This window comes from Mycteria americana, chromosome 4 (assembly GCF_035582795.1).
Source record: "Mycteria americana isolate JAX WOST 10 ecotype Jacksonville Zoo and Gardens chromosome 4, USCA_MyAme_1.0, whole genome shotgun sequence".
Taxonomy (NCBI): Eukaryota; Metazoa; Chordata; class Aves; order Ciconiiformes; family Ciconiidae; genus Mycteria; species Mycteria americana.
In genome coordinates this window covers 51485894-51509889 of record NC_134368.1, presented here as the reverse complement: position 1 = coordinate 51509889, position 23996 = coordinate 51485894, and the positions used below count along the sequence as shown (strand labels likewise).

General features: G+C 48.4%; 1 protein-coding gene across 5 annotated transcripts in view; it reads left to right on the top strand.

Moving 5' to 3' along the window:
- The window catches only part of MFHAS1 (multifunctional ROCO family signaling regulator 1), a 35186-nt gene extending 11540 nt beyond the window's left edge, over positions 1 to 23646 (top strand). Inside the window, exons 2-4 of one of the 5 annotated variants that reach the window (XR_012775544.1) lie at positions 17786 to 17912; positions 19429 to 19859; positions 21432 to 21572. Coding sequence is in view for 2 of the 5 variants with exons in the window: in XM_075500532.1 (XP_075356647.1) it covers positions 17786 to 17912; positions 21432 to 21705 (401 nt within the window). In the remaining 3 variants the exon portion in view is untranslated. Of the gene's footprint in view, positions 1 to 3613; positions 3700 to 4249; positions 4438 to 17785; positions 17913 to 19402; positions 19861 to 21431 lie in introns of those variants that run through there. The other 4 variants (XR_012775543.1, XR_012775545.1, XM_075500532.1 and 1 more) reach the window with 4 other exon arrangements.
- Positions 23647 to 23996: the final 350 nt, after the last annotated feature.

Sequence of the window (23996 nt, the reverse complement as noted above, 5' to 3'; positions counted from 1 at the left end):
ACCCATCACTTTCTGTAGAGTTCTGAGGCTCTCCCTGTTACAGCACAACAGGAAGGAAGCAAACAAAGGTACAACAGTGGTAGGACAGGGATTTGTGCGCCTCGTGCTGTGACTGATGATAAAATTAATATTGTAGGTTTTTGTCCTAATGATGCAAGATCATGGCACACTTTGCTCAAGACTTGTCTCTTGAATGATTTGTATGTAGTAACTCTCCAATTTCTGTGTGTTGAATTCCTCTTGGAACATGTTCTTTGCATTTTTAGCAGGTGTTTTCCTCTCCAGCAATACCAAGTGAGCAGTGGCCTGTGATAAGGGACAGATCCTGCCCTGTAGCAGGGTAGGGTTGTTGATGAGCTTCCTAAAAAAAAAAAAAAAATGAATTGGCCATGGTTTCCCTAACACCAAAATCTGCAGGGTTTGGCTTGAGACAGAGATGCTTGACCTAATTTGCTTCCCATGTATCTAGCTGCTGTTTCTGCTGCATGAAACCACACAGTGGAAAAATATTGAAGGTGAACACACTGATTGGGGCTTTCTTGACTTTGAGAGACATGTGCAACGTATTTGGTGCCTTTGTGTCGATGCAAGGCTGGCAGCAGAGGACTGCTAGAGAGGCAGAATTGTCCCAAACCTACTCCAAAACAAGTGTCCTTGCATCTAGTAAGGCCCCTTGCTACATGGTCAACAAATGGAGGGTGAGCTTCCTGCAGCAGAAGTAACATGCATCTCTGTCGTGTGGCCTCTGAAACATTATGGTGGACACAGCAGAACTGCAAAATTGACCTGCAGCACAGACCATGAGTGCTGCATAGTGCAGCAGCACCCTGCTGCATCTGTAGCTGTTGTGGAGCTCTGTTGCTGACCACTTAATACCATTCTCCGCTCATTGTGGCCTCTTTCTTACATGCAGCAGTTGGGTGTGGATGGCAAGCAATTTTTCTCTGAACAGATAATGTTAGAAAGCAAGGACTTAGCAATGTGCAGAGCTGAAATGCACAGGCACAGGATGTACAGTATGGAGAATGGAGAGGTAGGGACCTCTATCTGAGACTGGCTGCCTGACATCAGTCTTTTATTGTAAGTATTCCCATTGCCTGTGTCTGAACAGTTGCATTTTCATCACCGTCATTAAAATTCTCAGATAAATCGAGATCGGTCAAGAATGAAGGACCCAAAAATGGGGTAATGACTGGGGATAGCGATCCATTCTGAAAAGCAGTCATCTCGTATTGAGCATCCTGATACTTGCTTTTGTATCTTTCCACTTTCCCTCTGTATTTATACTGTGTGTAACTCACTAATCTGTACACATGTTCTCCTCTACTACGTTATGGGGGAAAATACCATAATTGTCTTCAAATTGCTAACCATTGCACTTTTCAGGATTACATCCTCAACATCAGGATTACATCCTCAACAGATAGTGAGATGCAGCTGTATTTGTTGCAGTGTGTGATAGGGAATGTTTCAAGGTATTTATGTCCAATTAGTTTGTTTTTTCCTCAAAAAGGGCTGAGCAGCTGGGGCCTTTTCTATATGGGGGCAAAGGGGACTTGGGGCAGCTACATCAATTAGGTGTCCCCTTCCTTTTTTAATTCTTCATCCTCTTCTCTATCTGTGAAGCGGTGAATGGCTCACAGGAGCAATGACCTTCCTTAGCAGCGGGATTTAGTCATGATGGGACCCACAGGAGCTGGAGCAGAAGAGATGGTAAGGAGGCAGCTGAGCTGCTCAGCACAGTTGGGAGATCTGTAGCATGGAAGTCGTCTTGCAAATTGCAGACTTGCCCAGGAGTCGCCCAAGGGCACGGGGAATTGCAAATCCAGACAAACTGGTGTCAGACTGAGCAACAGCTGTGTGATGCCAAACTTTCACTCAATGATGGGGAGCTCTTCCTGGGCCCAAACTGGTTTTAAAGAGCACTGTAGGTTGAGGGTAGAGCTGCTGACTTGGCCTCCACTGCCTTAATGTGGGCTCTGAGCCAGGCAGCCTCCATCCTACCGTTGCCCCTTTTGAATGACTCCATCTTGCACCACCTCATTGCTGGGCAGCCCAACCAGCAGCAAGCAGTGAGAGCTGGGATGATCAATGCTGGCTCAAAGTAGTCCTAAAGTAGTCCTTTTAGTGGGTTGGCTTTCCTGGGGAAGCCTCATCTGGGCTGTATCTTCAGGAAGCCAGCATGCTGTGTCCAGAGAGGAGCAAGCAGGCAGACCTCTCTCCATGCTGCCAGAGCATCCCAGGCGGGGAGAGAGGCACAGACTCATCCTGTTGATAAGTCTGTGCTGCTGCAAGGAGAGGAAGAGACGGAGGGTTCTGTGTGTGCTTCCTCTCCTGGTCTGCATGGTGCTTCTTACCCCCTTGCTGTGTGCGGCTGTATTTTACAGGCAGAACTGCTGGATGGGGTCGAATGTGCGTGGTGGCAGGTTTCCAAACCAGGGAGTCGGCATCCAGCGCCAGGCCTACTTAACACGCGTTGCATAACCAGATGAGTTTTTAGCTCCCTGTGCGTTTCTCTAAATCTTCCTTTTGAACAGGCTCTTTCTTTGAGAGAGATTTTGATGCTCTTATTTCAGATAATGATGCGTGCACCAGATATGGAAAATTCTCATGTCCAAATGACTCTGATTTATCAAAGCAGCTAAATTTAGGAAATCTATCAAAAAAAAAAAAGAGCTTCCCCTTCCTGTGATCTGACATAACATTTCTTGGTTGCTGTTATTTTTACTGTGGAACAGCTTAAATCTATTTTGGTTGGGCACTAAGTGATGGCTACAGTGCAGAAGAAGAAATTTGTTTCTGTGAAGTAAGGCGGCCGTGCCGCAGCTTCAGGGCTCTGAGGGCAGTCTGCTCGCGCTGAGCTTGTGCCAGTGCTGCATCAGGCTCCCTAGCAGTCCTGCTCAGCTCTCTCAAGCCCTGTCTGCTCGGCAGAGGGTCTCTGAGCCTCCCTACCTTGCTCTGGGGCTCAGCACTCTGTATAAAAAGGTGGCAATAAGCCCTTCGCTCTGATAGCAGTTAACTTTTCCAGCATCTTGGAGGTGTAGTGAGTGGCAGCTGTGATGGATTTCAACACCCCACACACGCTCTCCATCATCCAAATTCTAGGAGGACAGCGCAGGGAAGATAGTGTTTCACTGTCACCAAAGTAGGGAGACAACTGCATGCGCGATGGGAGCTTGTGCAGGAACCAGACGTGCCTCTGGTTTCACAGATCTCTTTAATACACAGACTTCCTTTCACTGTACCCTGTTACAGACCAGGGCTGAGCCATCCCAGGCTTGAAAATGCACTGCTGGAATCATGGCCCGCTGGAGCACCTTGAGCTCTTGGTGTCATGAATATATAATTCAAGCTTTCAAACTTTTTTACCGTTGGGGTTTTTTTTAAGTCAGCTCCTTCTTTGTTAAAGCTAGCTCTGTGGAGCTTGTGTTTTAATACAGCTGACTGCTCTGCTTCGGCTGCCTTCTGATTTGTTTCCGAACATCCCACGCCTGCTTTCACATTGGGATGGGAGTGAAGGCAGACAGCTGGGACATTGGGAAGAAATGCCATTGCTTGCTGGCTGCAATATCTCAGATCTGCTGAGCAAGAGTGTATTTCTTACTTCTTTAAGCTTCTGGTGGACAGTTGTGCAGAAACGTTCAGTGAGTGAAAAGGGAGGTGATGCGAGCCTTGCTCTGGAACTTCAGTCATCTCCAGGTACTTTTGCCCAGTTCTGTGACAGTGCTGGAGGGCTATGTGGGGAATGAAGCTCCCGTGTGCTTTGTCCTCCCTAACAGGTCCAGTCAGATCTGTGTACCTGAACCTGTACTGTCAGGGGTTTTGGGCAGGGGGTCTTGTTCACACTGGTGAAGGAGAAGCCTGTGATCTATCATTGGTGACATTTTCATGCCAGCTTTAGTAAGTGAGGAGTTTGTAATTTCTCGGAGGAACATGCGTGTGCCCAGAGGGAGCCCTACAGACTCCGAGATGATCATTATTGGATTTTGGCAAGATCTTAACCAATGCTTGCGTGGGCAAATAATTCAGCTCAGCAAGTGGCTGCTGTGGTCAGCTTGGAGCCTTCCTAGGATGAGATGCTGAAATAAATGATCAAGAGTTGAGTCTTGTGTGCATCTTTTTCCCAAGCAGTGTATTTGTGCCTCAAAGGCTCAGCCAAAGTAAAGACTTTTTTGGATGAAAGAAAAGTTTGGGAACCTTCCTTTGGGATCAGAAAAAAAGTAACTTTCTCTGTCGTCTTTTGTAACAGAAAACTACCACGAAGCTTTTGAAGCTGCCTGTTATTTTTAACTTGTTCCTTGTCCTTCTTTGAAATAAATCACATCTTTCTTCTATGGCAAAAGAGAGCCTACCACGTTATGTGCATATACACATGCACATTTTTGAGTGCCTGCAGTGAAGCTAAACACAATGTTAAGAAAATGTTGCCAAACAAGGCAAGGCCATGCTCAAGTTAGTGATTCACACAGGGATCTGATTTTTAAAAAAAAAAAAAAGTAAAAAAATTAAAAAAACCCAAACCATTGGGCTGAAGAGGGTGTGATGAGAGGAGATGCTTGATGGGCTGGTTTGGGGAGCGCAGTAGGCTGGCTCTGAGTCTGTGACTTGGGTTTCTGGCACAGCACTTTGCAGGTGCTAAAAATATGCTTCCCGTTAAAAGCTGGCCAGGGGAAGCTGAGCAGCATGGCTGTTCACTTACTGCGTGGCTGCTCCTGCCCCTGGATAGCAGAGCGGATGCTGGCAGCGTGGCCCTTGTAGGGAGGTGGGGCAGTTGAGTGCAGTTCTTGCCTGGCCTTTAATTCCTTGCCAATAGGCCATGACAAGTTGTCTATGGCACACCCGTGGCCAGGCTCCAGGTCAGAGGTCTGTCACTCTTACCCACATTTCCTGAAGTATTTAATGGCAGTATTCGCCTGAAACAGCACCTCTGGTTGAAAGCTATGTTGCAAGACACCCTCTGCTCTGCAGCTGCTGCGTCATACAAGCTTCACGCGTGATTCTGCTTCTCTGGGATATACCAAGTGTGCCCAGTCCCACCCAAGCTTTGCAGATGAGTGTTGGGACCGGGAGCTGCCCACAAAGTTGTGGCTCTGCTAGAGATGGCATTTTTGCCACTTGCTCTGTGCTGCTTTATACCCAATTGCATAATGCAGTGTGATGCAGATAATCCAGTCATCATTACAAAAGAATTTAAAACTTCTTTTTAATCGGAAATCATTTTTAATAAAGCTTTGCCTTACTTGGAGGACTGTTCTCTTGGCTTGTGTGTTTAAGAAAAATGCAGGAGGCTGGGGGGGGGGTGGGAGGGAACCAGATCATGGGGAAGGGACACAAGTGCCTCTGTTTAGCTCCCAGGCAGCTGCTGGTGAAGTCCAGAGCTGTGGGACAGGTTTCCACTAGCACCAAGCATGCAGAATCCTTATCTGTGCAAATACGAGCAGCCAGTAGGTCTGTGCTTTCTCTGAATTTTTCTCTCACAGAGCAAACCTTTGGTGGTGGTGGTGGAGGGAAGGAAAGGCTCTTTCTAGTCCAGTCTGGCTCGTGCTCCCCCTTTAAACTCTATGTCCAAAACACTGGTGGTCCTCCAGGGCCTCCTGCATCTTGAAGCAAACTGTGATCCTGGACGAAGCACAACAGAGGAGAAGATGCTCTTTGCTTCTCTTGTAATGGCCTTTTGTGTGAGTTTGTGTGCCATTGACCTTATTTCTTTGGTTGTTGCTCTGCCATTGTATTGTGAAACATGCCCTGTCTAAAAGAACGTGTGATCTCTGAGTAGCTCTGAAACATGCCGTCTTCTCCTCCTGTGTGCCAGCATTTTGCCCACTTTTCTGGCAGAAGCCATCTCTTGAGCTGCCACATCTGCTTCGCCTCCTGAACTCCAGTGTTGAACGGTGTTTGAGAGTGAGTGTCCTGCTGGTTCCTGCTTTTCCAGTCCCAATTGTCCTTGCTCTTGGAGTCTCTTGACCATATGCTTAAGATCTCCTTTTTGATCAGTAGAAGTAAATGCCTAGGAAGTTTTAAGGTTATTTCTTCCCAAGACAGATACGTCTGAGGGGATCGGTGCTGGGCATGTCCAGAGGAGAGCCAGCCAGCTCACAGTTCATGTGATAGGGTGAAACATCTGAAAGAGAGGGTGCCAGGGTTGTATTACAATGACACTGGGGAGTAAGTACCTCAGAGTCATCCACTGGGTGGAAAGCTGCCTGGAAGAAACCTGGAAGTAATACAGGTTTGCAGCACAAATAGTTAGGGGGTCAGGAAGGAGCTCAGCTCTGTCCTGGAGCCCCATGGCGGAGCAGGCAGCTCCTGGGAAGGTGCAGGGGGGTAGAGGAGATGATGGAGGAGTGAAATGTTCTCCTGGCAATGCTGCTGCCTCCTTGGGAGGCTGATGAGTTCCTTACAGCCCACAGGTCTCCTTCCTGTTTCAGTAGCAAACATGACTGCTGTAGAAGTGATTTTTAAACAGCAAAGACGGATGCTGCAGTTTATTTTTGGGCATTGAGAACCTCAGACCAGATGGCATTTAGCTGGCAATGAACTCTGCAGGAGTTAAGTAGCAAAGCTATTGTTTCTGAACTTGCATGACTTATCATTTTGGAAGGCATTCCAGTGGCAGAATAAAAAGTAGTAAGAATTGGTTTCAGCGGAGGTAGTAAAACAATCTATAATGTTAAGTCCATAAATAAGCACTTGCCCATGGGGAAGAGGTGTTTGTAAGCAAAAGCTAGTTGTTGCCTTGATTTACAGCTGTTAGTTGTCACCTGTTTGGATATTAGGGAATGAAAGGGTTCAGAGAAGAATGCTTAAATGATTGGAAATGCTGAGGAATCACTGCAAAAACAAGATATAAAAGATTAGTTCTCATCCTCTCTGGAAAAGGGGACAAGTAGAAAAAGATTTTGTAGAGCTCTTAATAGTAAAAGGACAGACGGAGCTTTGTTCTTGACCATTGAGCAGTGCAAAGCCAGCAGCTCACTCAGACTTCAAAGACAGCAATTTCGGTAATAACAAAAATACTTTAACCCAAACGAATGGAGAAGATTTGAAACAGAAGTCAGTTCTCCACCTCTGTTAGCATAGGGAAACTCAGGCTCTGAGCTCTGTGGAGTGCTGCGTGGGCACTGCCATGTGCACCAGCAATGCTTTTATAGAAGATGCCAGTGTCCCCCATGAGACCAAGAGAAGAGTTGGCCACGGGTCTCAGTGCTCTGCTCGTCTCATTTCAGCCATATAGCTTCACCCAAATATACATACACTCTGTCTCACAAGGAAGATACACTTGACCTAAGGATATACTCATGAAACTTCAGTGTAAAGGGAAAAAATATATGCAGAGAAGCAAGCTAGATCTTATGCCTTTGTAATTAAGGAAACTTCTGTGATCCTGTAGGTTCCTACTCAGCTAAAGCCATACCTGTGGTCAGCATGTAGTGTGGTGTTCGTTATTAACTAGCAGGAAGTGGGTAGCTTTGTAGGAGAAGCACCAAGGAGGCATTTTGCTCCAATTAAGCACAAGCCTAGTATAAATTCTGTGAGGTACATGCATAGATCAAATTCCACAATAAAGTGGCTTCAATAGAAAGTCATGTTAATAGATTAAAACAGGGATGAGTTTAAGTTGGTTCAATTAACAGGTAAGACACTTACTTGATTTAACATTTGAGCCTGAGTGGGACTTAAGGTGTTTGCTCCTTAGACCAGTCGATGATGATGAAGGGAAAAAAAAATAATTTGTTCCTTTGCTTAAGCGGGCTCTGTGGTTGGCCTGCTGAACAGGGAGAATTTTAGAGTGACCAAAATAGCTTTATAGAGGAGTATTGTGCATGGATCTCACCTTAAATGATCTGGAAGAGAATACTTACCATGCAGGTTTGAAAATACAGCTCCCTCCAATTCAGTTTGCTGAACACACTGAAGCCTTGGAATGGCCCTAAGGCAACAGCAACTCATGGAGCCAAGTTACTTTTACCTAGGAAGGAGTTTATTTAATCTCAGGGAAAACTGTTGGGCAGCACATGTGCATGCATGTCTTGCCTGTGTGTTTTGGCTTGTTCTTCTTTTTCTTGGCTGGCGAAAGGCAGGTAAATTAAAAAAAAAAAAAAAAGGGTTGTTGTGGCAGAATGTAAAAGGCTACTACAAGGGAAACTACAGGTCTTTCGCTCCCCAGCTGGACTTTGCTGAATGCTTGTTCCAGAAGAGGGCTGCATAGCCAGGATCCTACCTTCAGCCATGGCATGCATGATCATCTTGTAGGGAAGGAGCAAGCCAACTGGGAAAAAACTTGTCCCAGGTATTCTCCTAGTCTTTGTCTATCTTCAGGACAGGGATTTGTAGTAATGCTTAAAGGCACTTTACCAGTTACTGGTCTGGTCTCTGCACGAACCCTCGTGAGCTTCTTGAACCTACAGCGTGTTGCAGCAGGGAGTTCTGCAGCCTGGGTCAGGTGCTGGACTGCTTCCTTTGGTTTTCTTCGAGTGCACCCCACAGTACCTGCATCAAGGCTTCCTAGGTCTTGCATTGGAGCAGGCAGAAGAACAATCAGCCGGCTCTATCAGCCGGCTCTGGGCGCAATGCTGTAGCCAAAGTATTGTGAGGAAAAATGTCTTGCAGGCTTGCCTAATTCTCTAAATTTAGCAGAGGGGCAGGCTGAGACTTGGCCCTGTCTCATCAGTTGTGTTAGGCTGGAAGTACACAGGGCTGAGCCTTTTAAGCCCCCCTCCAGGGGTTGGCTTTTCACGTGGCCAGCTGTTAACGTGTTGTGACCCAAACACAGAGAGCCAGAGCTAGCACGATGCTGACCAGTCCTGGTAGCTCCCTGCAGACCTCGGTGAACCCTGCCTGTTAACTTTATCATAGTAATTGCTTTGAGAGTTCTTTTAAACTCTTTTTTTTCCCTTTAGTGGGACCTGCAGTGTGCTAATCATCTGGATGAAAGAAGGCTCAGCATCTCCTCTGTGATGGGGGTGTAATAGCTTTGGAATTGCTGTTTGGAAAGGTGGGCTCATGGCTGGTGGGAATTGTTGCCGTTTGGACTGGCTGCAGCTGGTGGTTCGGGTGGATGCTCTGTGTGCAGTTATGCCTTGCTGTTATGGGTGAGAGCAGACAGGTCGGAGCTGGCTGCAGCTTTCTCTCCAGCTGGTGCCTTGCCTTGGCAGAATGAGAACGTGCTCACGGCAGATAGGGCTGAAGGGGTGGAATTAAAAATAACCAAAAAGTAGATTCTGGACGTAGTTACTCAGCGGCAGGCCTGTTTCTATTCTGGGATGAGGATAATTCGCACTGAGCTCATTACACCATGACTCTCCCTTAAAATGCCTTGACAGTCAATTTCGTTCCAGCTAATAAGGTCCTAAAATGTTAATGAAGCGAATCAATTTTTCATGGCTTTGTATTGCAGTCGTCTGAAAGTGCTGTGTTGCAAACTGCCAATTCAAGGAGCTTTTTAGATATTAGGAGGGCAGCAAAATATTCAGCAATTTGGAGGATGCTTTGTTTTCTATTTCAACTTTTCCCCAGTGCCCCTCCATTTTCCTGAGCCTTTGCGCTGTGCTGTTTACTTGTCCCCCATGGTCACTTCCATTCTCCAGTGTCTGCTCTGGTCACTCATGGGCAGAGGTGGCTTGCTCCCACCTTCCCCATTGCACAGGGAGAAGAAGGATGGAGTGCCTGACAGAACAGGTAGAGATGAAGCTGAAATACTATTTGAAATAGATTGAGTTTGATGGGACAGAGTGGAGAAATGGCATCATGTTCACCCCCCCACACCTTTTTCGGAGTCGTGGTGGTGTCAAAAGTCACAGCCTTCTCTCCTCATGCCAAGTCTCCTGCTGAGATGACAGTGTTACCTGGTACAAATGCTCTCCGTGCTCGGTATTTCATGAGTTGCGGAAAGAGGAGAGAGATGTTGCATGCGTCGTGTAGCCACACTGATGGTAGATCAGTTACCCACACTGGCTTAGGAATTAGGTAGACATCAACCATCCTTTATTTCTCTGAGCTGCTTATTTCATACTGTCAGAAGGAGACAGAAGGGCTCAAACCTTCATGACTGCTCCTGCAGTTGTTTGATGGAGCTGTTCTGATGATTTCTACTGCTCTCTCCATTCTGGTTTGCGAGTATGGGGATAGGAAGTACTGAGTTGTGTGGTTTGGGGAATGTGTGGGGTTTTTGTTTTGCTCTTAGTTGGATTCCAGTTCTAACTATAATTAACTTCAGTGTGCCTGAGAAAAAGATAATTAACTAATGTTTTGGGACAAACATAGAGTTTTCCAAGTTTTATACTTGGAAACCTTGTATGCCACACTGGTAAGGGATGATCTCAAATAACTCATGTGGGGGAAATTAGTGGATGAGATGTAAATTGGTATTTTGAATAATTACCTTCCTTTACCTGCTGAGTCAAGCATCCAAAATGCTTTCCACTCAAGTTCTCCACCCAGAGGTACGCTCAGTCCAGTGCCAAAGGCTTCCCCAGAGCTTTTGCAACCACTGAGGTGTGTCAGTGTCCTCTTCTGCTGTGACAGCAAAGGGTTAAGAGCTAGCTGACTCTGTCATGACTTGGGGAAGGAGGAGAGTATTTAACCCCCTTAAGCCTTCCGGTCTGGAGCTGGTGCTTGTGCTTGTGTGACCTCTCCCCTTCCCTGAGTGGCTAAAATTGGAGGTCACGATGGCCAGGTACAGCATCTGTCTCCTGGGCAGGCCTTGCAGAGCACCTTACCTTTTGGCACTGCCCCTTTTGGCTTTCCCACCAGGGTGATTAGCCTGGTAGCTCCTTGGGTAGGAGGTAAAGTGCAGGGTGATCTCGGCTGCCGTGAGGAAAGCTGCTTGGGCTTGAGCTGAGCAGAGTGCAGCTTCTGCAGCAGGTCTGGCATTCCCGGCCTGGGGAACGGCAGCTCTAGGTGTGAAGCTTGACCTAGACCTGTCAGCTCCAAGCTGAAAAGCACTCTTGCCTGTTTCCAGAGATCCACCATGGAGGTTGTTTCATGTTTCTGTCATCTGGCGTGAATTAAGAGCCTTGGGAAAACATCTTCCCATGCAGCCAGCTGGGTGAAATATTCAAGGTGAGCCATATATGTGTCCACAGCCAGAGCTGTGAGGCCTGGAGATGAGGTGCTGGCTCGAGAGGCAGCTGGTGCTGTGAATGCAGGAGCTGGAAAGCTGTCTGGTGCTTGGGTCAGCCAGCAGCCCCAAGGCTGAGCCTGCCCCTCCGGCAGTTGTGATGCTCTGGAGTGGAGCTGAGCACCCACAGGAGAATACTCTGTGTTCAAGGAAGGTGTCGCTGCTGACATTTTTGGTCTTGAACCCTTCAAAGCGGAAATGGCAAATTGCCATCCATTCCTTTTGCATATTTTGGAAATCTCTAACCCTCTTCCTTGCTCTCCACATCCTTTTCTCTGTGCTCTCAGCTTCTGTTCTTGGGGACTCATCTCTGCAGGTTGGTCCTTTGCCTTGCAGCTGGCCACCTTTCCCACTCTTCATTTCCAGAGCAAGCTTTGCTTTTTGTTCAAGCCTTCTCTTTCTTTTTTAACTATATTTAATCCCAGGCTGATTTGTTCCTGAGCATGTGCTGTACCTGATGGGTGGCTCTGCTCACCAGTGTGCTGTTGTGATCAGTCTTACCAAGCGAGTTTTCTTCTCTGTTGCTTTCTTCCGCAGTGGTCTCTCCCACTGGGGCACTTTCACAGGCTGGGATTTTTGTTGTTGTTTTTGTTTGCTAGTTGTAAGCTTCTTTAACCAGGACTGCAGTGTGAGGCTCATGAAACTTTCTGTTCATAATGTGGATTTCACCCTGCTCTGCTCCCTTTTGTGATGTCTCTGCTTTCAGCATCTTTATTTTTGTTGTGTTTGCAGCCAGGAGAATAGCCTCCGGTGAGAAGAAAATGAAGTCCTTACTTGGAGGTCTCTATCCAGTCCCCTGCTCCAAGCAGGCCAGGTAGATAAGGTCACTCAGGACTCCAGAAATAAATCAAGGGAAGTGCAGAGTTCTAACTTTCTGGGGAATATTTTTGTGCGTGACATGCAGGCACTGCTGTGAGGAGCATATTAAAAATTCATACCAATACAGAGCAGTATTTTCTGTGTGCAGCACTTGAGAATAAGCTTATGCGTTGTGCACAGCAACATTTGCAGGAAGCAACTCATTCATTTCATCCAAGCAGAGAGTGGTGAAGACAAGATTTAAATGGTGTGGAGTAGAAGCAGGCTTGGTGTGAGACACCATCTCTTTCCCCCTCCTTCTGCCAAGACTCCTGGCAGGTTTCTTGTCTACTGTAGAGCTGGCTGCAAAGTCCCAGTGGGTGAGGGCGTTGCCTGTGCTCACAGCAGAGGGGGAAATCTGTGCATCTGGCTATTGAACTCATCCTACTTCTGTGAGAGGTTTGATCTAATTGTGGAAGTGGTCCAGCTGTTGAACCTCAAAACAACTAACAGCCAGGCAGAAAAGCTGTAGCTTCTCCAACCCCGATCTCTTTGCAGTTGTATGGATGAAAGGGGGTAGGACTGCCTGTGAAATAGAGGGGTGTCCTGGGACCTGAGGCTCTCTTGTGAGCCCTGCTTTCTGACTGCTCTTTGAAACTGAGCACGGGACATGTGCTTTTGGTATGCAAGCACTGTTGAAGTGTTTTGTTCTCTTTCTGAAGGCATGACTGCTGGGTGCTGTGCAGAGAGATGTCATGAGCAAGGATTAGTCAAAGGAGGCTTGACAGAAAAGCAGTTGAGGCTGAGATGTAAAGTCTACCTCCTGCCAACCCCACCTGCAGTGGTTGGTGTCTGAAGGTCTTCAGCAAGGAGGAAGAGTGAGAAGGGATTTGGGGTAGGAGAGCGAATGAGCAGTGGGGCTGCAAAAAACAGTGGGTATGTGGCTGGAGCAGCTCTAGGGCATGGGGTGGAGTGAGTGGGACAGTGCTGAGGCAGGGCAGGATGTAGGAACAGCTTGGTTTCGGCTGTCTCATGCCCCTGTCATGAAGCACGGGCGATGTATCTTCAAGGTCCCAAGCAGATTGAAGAGAGAGAAGCAGCACCTCAGAGCCAGGGCCAGGGTCCTGCTCATCCACTGCTTGCTGGTTGTCCCAGTGGAGCCCAGATCCTGACAGCAGGAATGACAGCATGAAAATGAGAAACACCATGAGGCTGATACTGTGCAAATGTGTTCTCCTGGGAGCTCTGAGAGAAAGGAGATGGCATGGCAGGCTGGAGAAGAGTCTCTCACCCCTGTGCCCTTGCTGCAGATTGTTGACATGTGAACAGGGAACTTTGTGCCACTTAGCACAGCCGTGGCACTGGGAACTGTGTGAAGGCAAATGGTCCGGGTGGGATTTTCCTTGCTGTGTGCAAACCCCTTCTCTCTGTTAGACAGCCAAGTAGGCTTATAGCTGAGCTTGTCTGGCTGCCAGCGTGGAGTAACCAAACACGCCTGTAAGTACTCGCTTTTCTTGCTGTCAGCCTCCCTCCTAACTCTGATTCGTCATGGGTATCTGGCATTTCACGGGTATTTCCTAAAGGCCAGTGAAGTGTGCTTTGCAGCACGCATGGGTCTGATCGCTGGCATGGGCTCCGAGGGAGGCATCCCTCCCCAAATCACAGTAAATCACAGATGGAAGAAAAAATGTGCCTAACTCTGTACTTGGCCAAAAATTGTACACCTATGCTTTTCTGTGTTCCTGGGCATCTATGACGGTAGAAATGTCTTCCTCGTGCACTGAGTGGCGATACACGGTTAAGCTCTGTCTGGCACATGCAGTTGTCCTCGCAGGCTGCAGGCATTGGCCTGGCCTGGGAACCCAGTGCAAGTGGCTCAAAGTTGGCCATGCCTGTGTCTGTTCTGGGATAAAACAGCGGAAGCAAAGAACATCTTGCTGACATAGAAATGTCTGCTTTGGGTGAGCTGGCTAATGCTGAGAGGAAACAGGCCGTTCTGGTAGAGCTTCGGGCATGGCTGAAGGATTGTTCCTACCTTTGCCAGTGACCGCCCATGTGTAGCAGGTTTCTTTTAAATGGTGCAGGCAGCATGACTCGCTGCGCCCATCTGCCTGGGGGAGTTTACAAACCAGCTTACGCTGCAGCCAACACTCTGACCATGGTAGTTTCATGACAGGGTCTTGGTTTGTGCCTCAGACTTAGCTTGCTGTACGGTGCATTTTATCCAGTTGTGGAGACCTGTTTCTGTGCCAAAACGCCAGGAGGGTTGGCCGTGGGACAGATGCAACTCCTCTGCAACATTTGAGCCATTGTAAATGGAGAGGCAGCAAAGGAGCATCTTCTAAAGCATCTGCTGTCTGTTTGCAGGTGCTTTTAACCAGGCTTAGTGGGTGCCCCTCTGCTGCGACCTGAACTGGGACTTAGATGCATCTAAAAATCAGGCCTTGCTCAGCAAGTACCCAGCATTAAAGTGCCTTTGCAAATAGGGCTCATGGTCCTAAATCAGCTGAGTAATCTTAGTGATGCAGATTTGTGTCCTGGAAGATGGGATTGTTCTTCAAAATAAGACAAAGTAGTTGGAGTTTTGATTAAAACCTTAGTGGCTTCTGTGGAAGTTAACATTAAAACCAAGGCCACGTTGAGACTAGGATAAGCTTTGTGGTTTGTGTGTGTGCTATTGCAGGACAACCTTTCAGAGGGGGCAGGCAGAAATGAGGTTTCCAGTAAAATTTGTGACATGCTCATGAAGGAATGTGCAATCAAAATACAGACTGGCTAGTCTGTACATAGGGGCAGAACAAGTGCTGCAGACATGGGCTGCTCCAGCTACATTTAAACTTAACAGTTAAACCAAGCAACCACCACCAGCTGCCAGGCACTTAGCTTTTTCTTTTGTATCACTGCAATACTTCGTTTGATCTCCTCTTTCCCACCCTGCCACAGCCCTGAAGACTTTTATTTCTAATCGTGTGCAGTTTGAATAATTTCTGAATAGAAATGTGAGGTTTCTGAAACCTCCAAGAGATTCTGGAGAACTGGAGAGTTGCATCCAAGCAGTGTCTCAACACTAGTTTGTTACAGCTCTGAAGATTGCGTATTGCAATGGGATTTGCACTGGCTTTTATTTAGCAGTGATGTGAAGCGTGATTTAGATAGTTATGCCTGGTTTAGTACTGTGATGAGTTTGTGCAGCAAAGATGAGCAGTTTGCAAAGACAAGGGGATGAGAACGCTATGGTGGGAAGGCAGTGGGTCACTGCCTTAGCGGAGGGGGGAGGAATAGGAAGGATGCACAGGTGGCCTTCTGCCCACTGGGTGTGTGATCTATCTCATGGAGTAACTGTGAGAAAAGTCTTTCTTCTGGGGAGCAGCGTGTATGTCAGCAGGAAATGGGAGTGGGGCTGGAGAAGGTGTGGATGGGGCTGGGGACAATGAGGTGAGCTTTATCCCAGAGGCAACCTAGAGGGGAAGGTAGAGCCATAAAGAAAAGGAGGGTTGACTGAAGAGCTGCAGGAAGGGGTTTGCCTGCAAATCAGCATCTTTTTTACCCTGCAGCAATCTCCTCTGCTTGAGAAATCTCTGTCTAAGGATTCCTGAAGTGGGGAGATGGAAATGGGAATGAAGGCTTAAGCAGACAGACTAGTCTTATTGCACTCCTCTGGTTTAAGATCTAATGGATATTAGCCCTGTCTTTAAAGCACATAATGGTGCACTGATTTTATGACTCATCTTTCAGAGCCGGTGTTTTCAGTACTGTTAGCAATACTGCAGTTTGGAAGTCAACCTGGGGTTGGAAACCTGGGAATCACTGGGACACGGAGCCCTGCGGCGTATGTGCTTGATGGGATGCAATGCTGCTTTCAGTGTGTGACAGCTCACGTAATTGAGGACACTGCCTTGCAGATTTAACTTTGAATTGCAAATACCATCACGATTCTTCTGTTTTGGGAGATGTGTCTGTGTGGCTTAAAAGCTGCTCTGCCACTTCAGGTTTGAGTGTGGGTGTGAGGCGAGGGTAGATATTCAAACCAAATGTGAATTCAGATTGCGGACCACGGGGGCAAACTGGAATTACTGGCCCCCATGGTTTACTGGGTATCTCTCAAGAGGAACTGTGTGTGCGTGTTCCCTGCCGAGCCCTCCCCTCTGCTTTCATGATACCAAATGATGTGTTCTTGCTTTGGAAAACCAAGGGGTTTTAGATCTGCTTTTTCATGAAAATGAGAAGAGAAGCAGTGTGAGGAGGAGAGGGGGGAAGCGGTATTTGGGGGGCTTCAGGCATGATGGGGCTGACTGTTGTGCTATTGCTGCACAGGCTGGGCAGTACTTCTTCAAAGCATGATTTCTTTTCTGGTTTTCCTGGGGTGCCTGGCAATCGCAGCTAGACACCGGGAGACATTTTTCTGATGTTCTTTGTTTAACAGCAGAGGAATTTATTGCAAGTGCATTTCAAAATAGGGGAGTCCAAGGACCACGTGTCTTGAGTGTTTTAGTGGAAGTGGGGACAGCTCACGGTGGCTGCTTGATTGATGAGTACAGAGAGTTTTGTGTGGACCTGTGACTGCAGCCTGGTTACAGCTGAACTGCCTCTGTAAAGGAAGTCACCGATCTAGCTGGCACAAGCCTTTCCCCTCTCGCTGTGCTGACCTGTGTTTTGCCCTGGACTACATGCTGCAAGGGTGCCAGCGGTGGGGAGCTGCCAACTTGGCACTTGAAGAGTGGAGCTGACACAACTCATTTAGCAGAGGGATACCATGTGGTGGAGAGCCCCCCGCTGCTAGTGACTCGCAGAGCTGGTATTGCCTCCATTAGGGAAGAGCTGAGGGCTGGGAGCTGGGATCTGCATGCTCAGCAGAGTATAGTGTGGCGCAGAATCCTGACAGGACACAGCAGCAGTCCCACAGCAGCTGTGGCAAGCGTGCCCAGGGAGAGGGGCGTTAGGGAATCCTCTCAAGTATTTTTACCTGTTTCTAAATATTGTTCTGGCAGCTAAGAGAGGCACCCTGTGGTCGGCCAGCCATTGCAGAACAGCAGGGTCTCTCCAGCTCCTGGGAAGCTCCAGCTCAGAAATCACAGTGCCGGAGCAATGGTTGGACAGCTGCAATGGGCAGGGTTGCTCAGGGACAGAACAGGAGGTAACATATGGGTTCAGAAAAGGTCAAGCACACTTGTCTGTGGCTGGTTTGAGGTCCTCCCTAGAATTTCTTAGAGGAGAAATGCTGAAGTAATGCAAAAATCATGTCTGTGGCACCGCTTTCAAACCATCTTCTTTCTGGTTCATACCAAAGAAGGTGGTCTTGGCAGGGTCCTTGTAGCATCCTTCTGCTTGAACTGACAGCTGCTTTTTGGGTAACTTTGTGGGTGTGGATGGCTGTAGTATGCAGATACAAGGCTTGTATCTGTAGCTTTCTCTATCTATCTACCAATTATCCTGCTGATGCTACAGGTCAGCTTCTTCGCTTTCATGGAGATTGAAGGTAAACTTCTGGATCTCATCTTCCCCCAAAGCCTAATTAAAACACCTACTCCTAAAACCTGCATCTCATTAGGCTCTACCTAGATGCTATGAATCCCTAAGGAGCTCTCAAGTCTGTGTGCAGTGATTCAAAGCAGAGATAGGAAAGATGGCAGATGTCACATTTGTGTGGAGCAGCGTGTCTCCAAGCTGTAATCATCAGGACATTCACCATGGTTACACGGATGAGACCTGCTTGGGTTGCAGGCCCAGTAAGCCCTCTTGCAGCGCTCACTTGCATCGGTCATGGACGTTTACTTGGTGAGGGGGAGGGGAAGGGCATGCTAAAAGCAAAAATTGCAAAAGCTGCCTTGCCAATGCTTAAATGTTTTCATTCTTTTCCATTATTCACAGGAGAACTGCTGAGTCAGCCAAGACCAGAGGGACTGACGGAGATCATCTGTCCCAAGAACGGCAGCGAGCGAGTTAATGTTGCCTTGGTTTACCCCCCCACTCCTACTGTGATCAGCCCTTGTTCCAAGTGAGACCTGAAAGCAGACCCCCATTCCCCTGTCAGTAGACACCAAAAAGCCTACGTAAAACATGCTCTCACTAAGCATTTTTTTTGGAAGGTAGCAGCCCCACAGCCTGGGGACAGTTCTAATTATTTGTGGATATAGACAGCCCACTCAAAGGATAAGAGGTACAGTAAAATGGGTTGAGGTGTTTCCTGAGCTGTGTTGTGGCAGATGCAAGACACACATAGCGGGCAGGACAGATCAGGACATAATACAGTCATGGTCAGGTTTAGGTAGGACGGGACCTCAGGACGTCTCTGTTCACCACCTGCTCCAAGCAGGGCCACACTCACAGCTGAGTCAGGCTGCTTGGGACCTTGTATAGGCAAGGGTTGATGACTGCCAAGAATGGAGGTGCCACCACCTCTCTGGACTCTAGAGTTACGCTGTTCTCCTGGGGCAGAACTTTTTTACTTCTGTCCCATCTGATTCTCCCTTATTAAAGCTTGGCTTTCATTGCCACGAAGATGCACTTCTGGCTTGTGCAGAAGTGCATCAAATTGTTCTCCACCACATCCTAAGCCAGCTGGACCCCAGGCTATGGTGGTGCATGGGGTTGTCCTTACACTTACATGGGGTGTAAGGCTACACACTTGTCCTTGTTGAACTTCACAACACTTTTCTTGGCCTAGTCCTCCAACTTGGTGAGGTCCCTCCGGACAGAAGCCCTGCCCTCCTGTGGTATCAATAGCCTACATGTCCTACACTCCACAGAGTGGGGATGTGCTTGGAAAACAGAGCTGTGTTGTGGTGGGAACAAACGTGGAACAACACTCACAAAAACGGATGGTGCCTTGGCTTTTTGATGCATAGGTTTTCTTGCAGAACAGAAATGCAGCCGTGGCCTGCTCTCCTTGGAGTGGCACAAGGGAATTTGGCAGGGAGCTTAGAGGAGCAAGCCGAGTGTCTTGGTGGTGGCTGCTGCTGTGATGCATGTGGATGCCGATTACTTTCACTTCAGCATCTGAAAGCAGCTTTGGATGCTGTTCTCTCTGTTCAGTACCCTCCCACACCAAAATATGCTCATTCTGCTGGAGAATAGCTTCAGTGATGGGTGGCTGTTGAGCTGTGTGTGAAGGTGAAGTTGAAGTGCCCACCTGGGGCAGGAAACAAAGTAGCTGCCCTGATACTGAGCCACAGGTCACAACTGTCTATTCATTTGGTCCTCGTGTGTGTAGTTGGCACAGCACATTTCTAACCTGAGGTTGCAATTTTTGCTGTATTGTGCTGTCAGGCTATGCCTGTGCACTTGTCCTCCTGTCCTCCAGCCTGCCTTCCACAGCGTCTAACAACTGTGTCCCAGTTTCAGTCACTCCGCTGGCAGGAAACTTGTCTTCTCAAAAAGGCCTACTTTTAAAGACCTCACCCTCCCTATTTAGAAGCCTAGAGAAAATTGTGTGTCTTAGGTTGTTCATCACAAGCACTATGAACCGTGCTGCTCATGCTACATTAGTTTTTCTGTATTCTTTCCTCTTCCAGATAAATCGTCAGTGCTGGTGCCAAAGGTTTTCCACCGGGCAGAACATGGCTGATGCTCTGCAGTGCTCCCATCTCTCCAGTTGTGGAGTTGCATGCTGACGGGGATTGATGGGACTTTGGACTCTGAAATGCTGTGGGGCGGGGGCAGCTCCCAGGTGGGGGCCTTGTGGCTGGAGTGGATGCAGTCACCTGGAGGTCGGGGACAACAACGAGGCATGAAGCAAAACAATTGCTGCAGATGGCAGGGCCACTGGCCAGAGGGGAAGCACTGGGGATAGGATTCTGTGGACCCATGGATCGCGTGTTGAAAACCCATTTGGATCTCATGATGAATGTAAAAATGTTCTTGGTACCATTTAACTCAGACCTGCTTGGAGGAAAGTCTCTTGAAATGAGCTGTAGCGGGATTCCCTGGATTTGTTCCTGGACAAGTGAGTTTTGTGGCAGTTGGCCAAGGCTTTGTCGGGGAGGGGGTTGATGCTGTGAAGCCTTTAAAATTTCTCCACTGCAAAACAGTTGGCTGTGTCCTGCACAGCAGGCTTGGGTGGTGGCCGGCAGAGCGGGAGGAGAAGCAGGCTGGGAAATGTTTCTTACCTTGTGCATTCACATACGCTGTGCCATGAAGCAGTAAGGATGTGTTGTAATCACACAGGGTCGGAAGAAGGGCAGTCAATGTGCCTCTGGCACCTGCCATTTCTTCCTTATCACTAGCCCCCAACAGCTCATGGTCGGCCACATCTGGATGCTCTGGAGTTGCCATTGCGGTACTCTCCATGCATTGTGGCCACTAGAGCAGCAGAAACCTAGATCTGGGTCCTCCTCCTAGCAAAGCCACCCAGACATCTTTGTGCAGAGATCTAGTGAAGCAATGTGTGGCCATGTTGTACAAACTGGCCCTGATCCCCTTGGGCTGGCCCTGGCAGCCATGCTTCGTGGGCAGCCATTCTCCCCTGGGCCAGATGTGGGAAAGGGCAGGCTGAGCACTGGCACCACAGTGCTGGTTTCTCTCCTGACTAGGTGGTTTTGAGGACTTCTAAGATGTTGCTGTCAGTTTGTGCCCTACAGCTGAGCCCTGATAACTGGACTGTATGAGTCCTGCTCCATGGAAATATTTGATTTATTGTCAAACAAATAGGAGGCAGGCATTTCCAGAGGCAAGATCCTTTCATCAGATGCTGGTGGAGGTCTGAGAGATGAGGGACTTAAAATGCTTGTGTTAATGCACAGCTCTTAACCCTTGGGGCTGTGATGGCAGGCGTGGGATGGAGGCCCTTTCCCCCACACCTGGGATGGGTGGCACTGGTCAGCGGGCAGTCCCCACCAGGATGCGGGCTGGCCAGGCCTGCAACCAGTGCAAGACAGTGACATGCATCTTGCTAGGACCTGCTGCTGTTGGACAGGTGACGTTCCCCTGGCTTCTGGTCCTTCAAATACCAGCCTTGTGTGCAGGGCAGGGCTGCAAATATCCCCTTTGGCAGGAACTTAACAGTGGGAAATGCAGGGCAGAATCCACTCTGGTAGGAGATTGCAGGGGCCAGGTAGAAGAAATCAAGCCATTGTGCCTCACTTCAGGGGGGAAAGCTACCAAATAAAAGCTGGCAGCTCAGTCAGCTTCATGTCTCTTCAGGCTATCATTCCAGCTGAGGAGAGAGCTTGGGCTCAGATTTCATGTGTTGACCTGCCACCTCTGGCAGTGGGCATTTGAACCTTTCTTATGTCAGTGAGAAGCATTAATTGATTGTGCTTCTGTATTGCCATAGATGAATTGGGGACTAGAAATTGCCTGTAGTGGCTGGAGGGAGTGGAAGGGAGGTGAGATCTTTGAATGGTGTCAGGAATAGTGCTAGGAAACTCCCTTGTCCCGAGTCTTGCTGCCCATGAGACATGAAGGGCCCTGGTATAGTCAGAACTTGTGTTAGAGCATTCCCTACTGTCACCTACCGTGCTGGGCGGCCGCCTTCTCTCTTTGCTGCCACTCACCTCTCTCTTTCCATTCTCCATAGGAAGAAACTAGCGATTTGTTGCTGTGACGTTGCGTGGAAACCATGTTGTAAAGAAACCACAACCTGGAATCCTTTTCCAGCCGGAGGCCTGTTTCCCAGTGCGCCCATCTGGTCTGGATGTGTGAGCATTGAAGGAGCGAGAGGACAGAGCAGACGTCTTACAGCCTGCTCCTTGGGACCGCAGCCCTCCTGCCGGGGCACGCCACCTCAGCGGGAGCACGGCATTACCTGGCCTTTGCAGGCACTCGGTCTGCTGTGTGCACTGAAGCCGTAATGCCAGGAGTGTGGCAGTATGGAGATCAGTCTAGTTGGGTCTATTTAATATGAAATGGTGATCATTCATCCGCCCACTGTTTAGTAACTGGTGTAACTGTGTTTTCATCTGTATTTTTTTAATATGCAAAAGCCATTTAATTTTCTATGCAGTTCAAAAACATCTCCCCGTTGCAACTGCCAGGTGGGAGATCTGTGCAGGAGAACCAAGCCAAGTGGCTGATAGTTCTTTTGATTTTGCTGTCGCTCTCTTTTAAGGATGCATCCTGGAGTCCTCTGCACACAGTGTCCCTTTACTGAGCTCCTGCCTGTTAGACCCCACTTAACATCCCTGAACCCCAGGGATGAGGGCCCCATATTTTTGAAGGATCTGTCATTTTTCATGAGTCAAACGACAAGGAAAGAGGGCTTGAAGGCAGTGCCCTAAGAGTAGAGATACCTGAGTTCAGAGCATGTATTATATTCCTGTTCTTGTCCCTGCTTGGAGAGTTACTGAACTGTTAGAAATGACTAAGGCCTCTGCGGAGCACCCTGCAGCCTTTACTGAAAGTGTATGAAGAGGGCAGAAAGGACTGGGGCATCAATTGTCTCCCCATGGAGCTGACAGTGAATTTTACCCCTTTGGAATAGGAGGAGAATCTCCTGGTACTAGATGCCTGCTTCACTCGAGAGGACTGCACTGGTTTTGCTTATTGGTTTGCAGATCCCTTGCTTGTTGACCAGTTGATTTCCTACTGAAACTGGTGCAGACAGGTTTGGAAGCAGAGCTGGCAAGTTGTTTTGCACTGCAGGACTTTTCATGCAGGACCTGGAACATGTCCTGGAGTACCTTGTGTTTTGCTCTGAAGCAAAACCTGGGATTAAAACCTGTATCCGTCCAAGTGAAACTCCCAGGATAGCAGCTTTGCCTTCTGCTGGGTCTGGGTAACACATGAGAAGTTGCATGTCCCTAAGCAGCACACAGATCTGTTGAGGGGGAGCCCAAAGGGTGATGCTGCACATCTAGCTCGTCTTAGGGCTTGCAGGGGTACTGGGAGGCCTCTGGCAACTGCAGAGGGTCCTAGGTGATGGGACACCTCTGCTTTAACTGTGCTAAAGGCAAAAAGGTCAGAGAAATAAGATTGTTTCCAACTGCTACAAGGCCAGGATGTGTTTGACTAGTCTCCTTTCGTGGCAATGCTGTTCTTTCTGTATTCTGTCTCTGCTCTGAGCTTGGGGGATTCAGCTTTAAAGTTAAACAGAAACAGAGACCAGATTGGGATTTAACCTGTCTTGTGGTCTCTCAAATCAGATGGAAGAGACTGGGGGCTGCCCAAGCACGGGTCACCTCCCTTGCAGCATCCCCTGTGCTACAGTTCCACAGTGGCTGTGAAAACTCAATAGTGCATTTGGGTGCTGCTTTCCCAGGAACCCAAGATGCGCTTGGCAGTGCTGTAGCACTGGAGCTTACATGGGGTCCCTGTTCCCTTCCCCTTCGTACCCCCGAGGTGGTTAAAATTTGTCAGAGCAGTAGGGGTTCCTCACTGTGAGGAGACAGATACGGTTGTATTAAAGGGAACTGCAAATGGTATTTAGGAGCTCACTAAGTGAAGTGGAAACCCACCGGTTCACTCCTGCAGAGCCAGATCCCGGAGCTCAGCTCCTCCTGCACCCTTTGCATGGGATCTTAGGCTGGCATCCTTGGAACGGCAGTGCGAGGAGGTGGAGATGCTGCACTGCAGTAAGCACAAGAAGAGGCAAGCAAGTGGGCCTCAGTGTAGCACTCATCACGCGCTTCATGGCTTAGTTCATGGACTGTAATTGCAGGTATTCATATAAACTACATCACTGGGCAGGACTCTGCGTACACACACATGCATGCCCAGACGTACATGCACCACACCCACACTCGCCCACACATCCTCGCCAAAACGACTGAAAATAAAAGTGATCTCAATCTCAAGGAGATGCCTGGGTGTTTGATTTGTTTTTCCTGTTCCAGTGCTTCCTCGGGCCCTGCCTCTGGAAGGGTCTGCACCTAATTGTAGATCTGGGGTTTTCTGAATCCAGCGGCCCGAGCTTTAGGAGCACTGTTAGCAAATGACTCACCAAATCATCAAGAGATTTGGCATTGAATGAATCTGAGCATGGAGCCCCTTGTTTGGATTAACATCTGTGAACCATTGCCCACTCCAGCAAGGCAGGTGATTTCTGGGGAACAGCTTTTTCCCTATGGCGTTTAGGGTGTTTTGTAGGTTTGTGAGGCCAGCTCAGCGTTCTCATTGATACCATGTTGTTTGCTTTCTTGTAAAG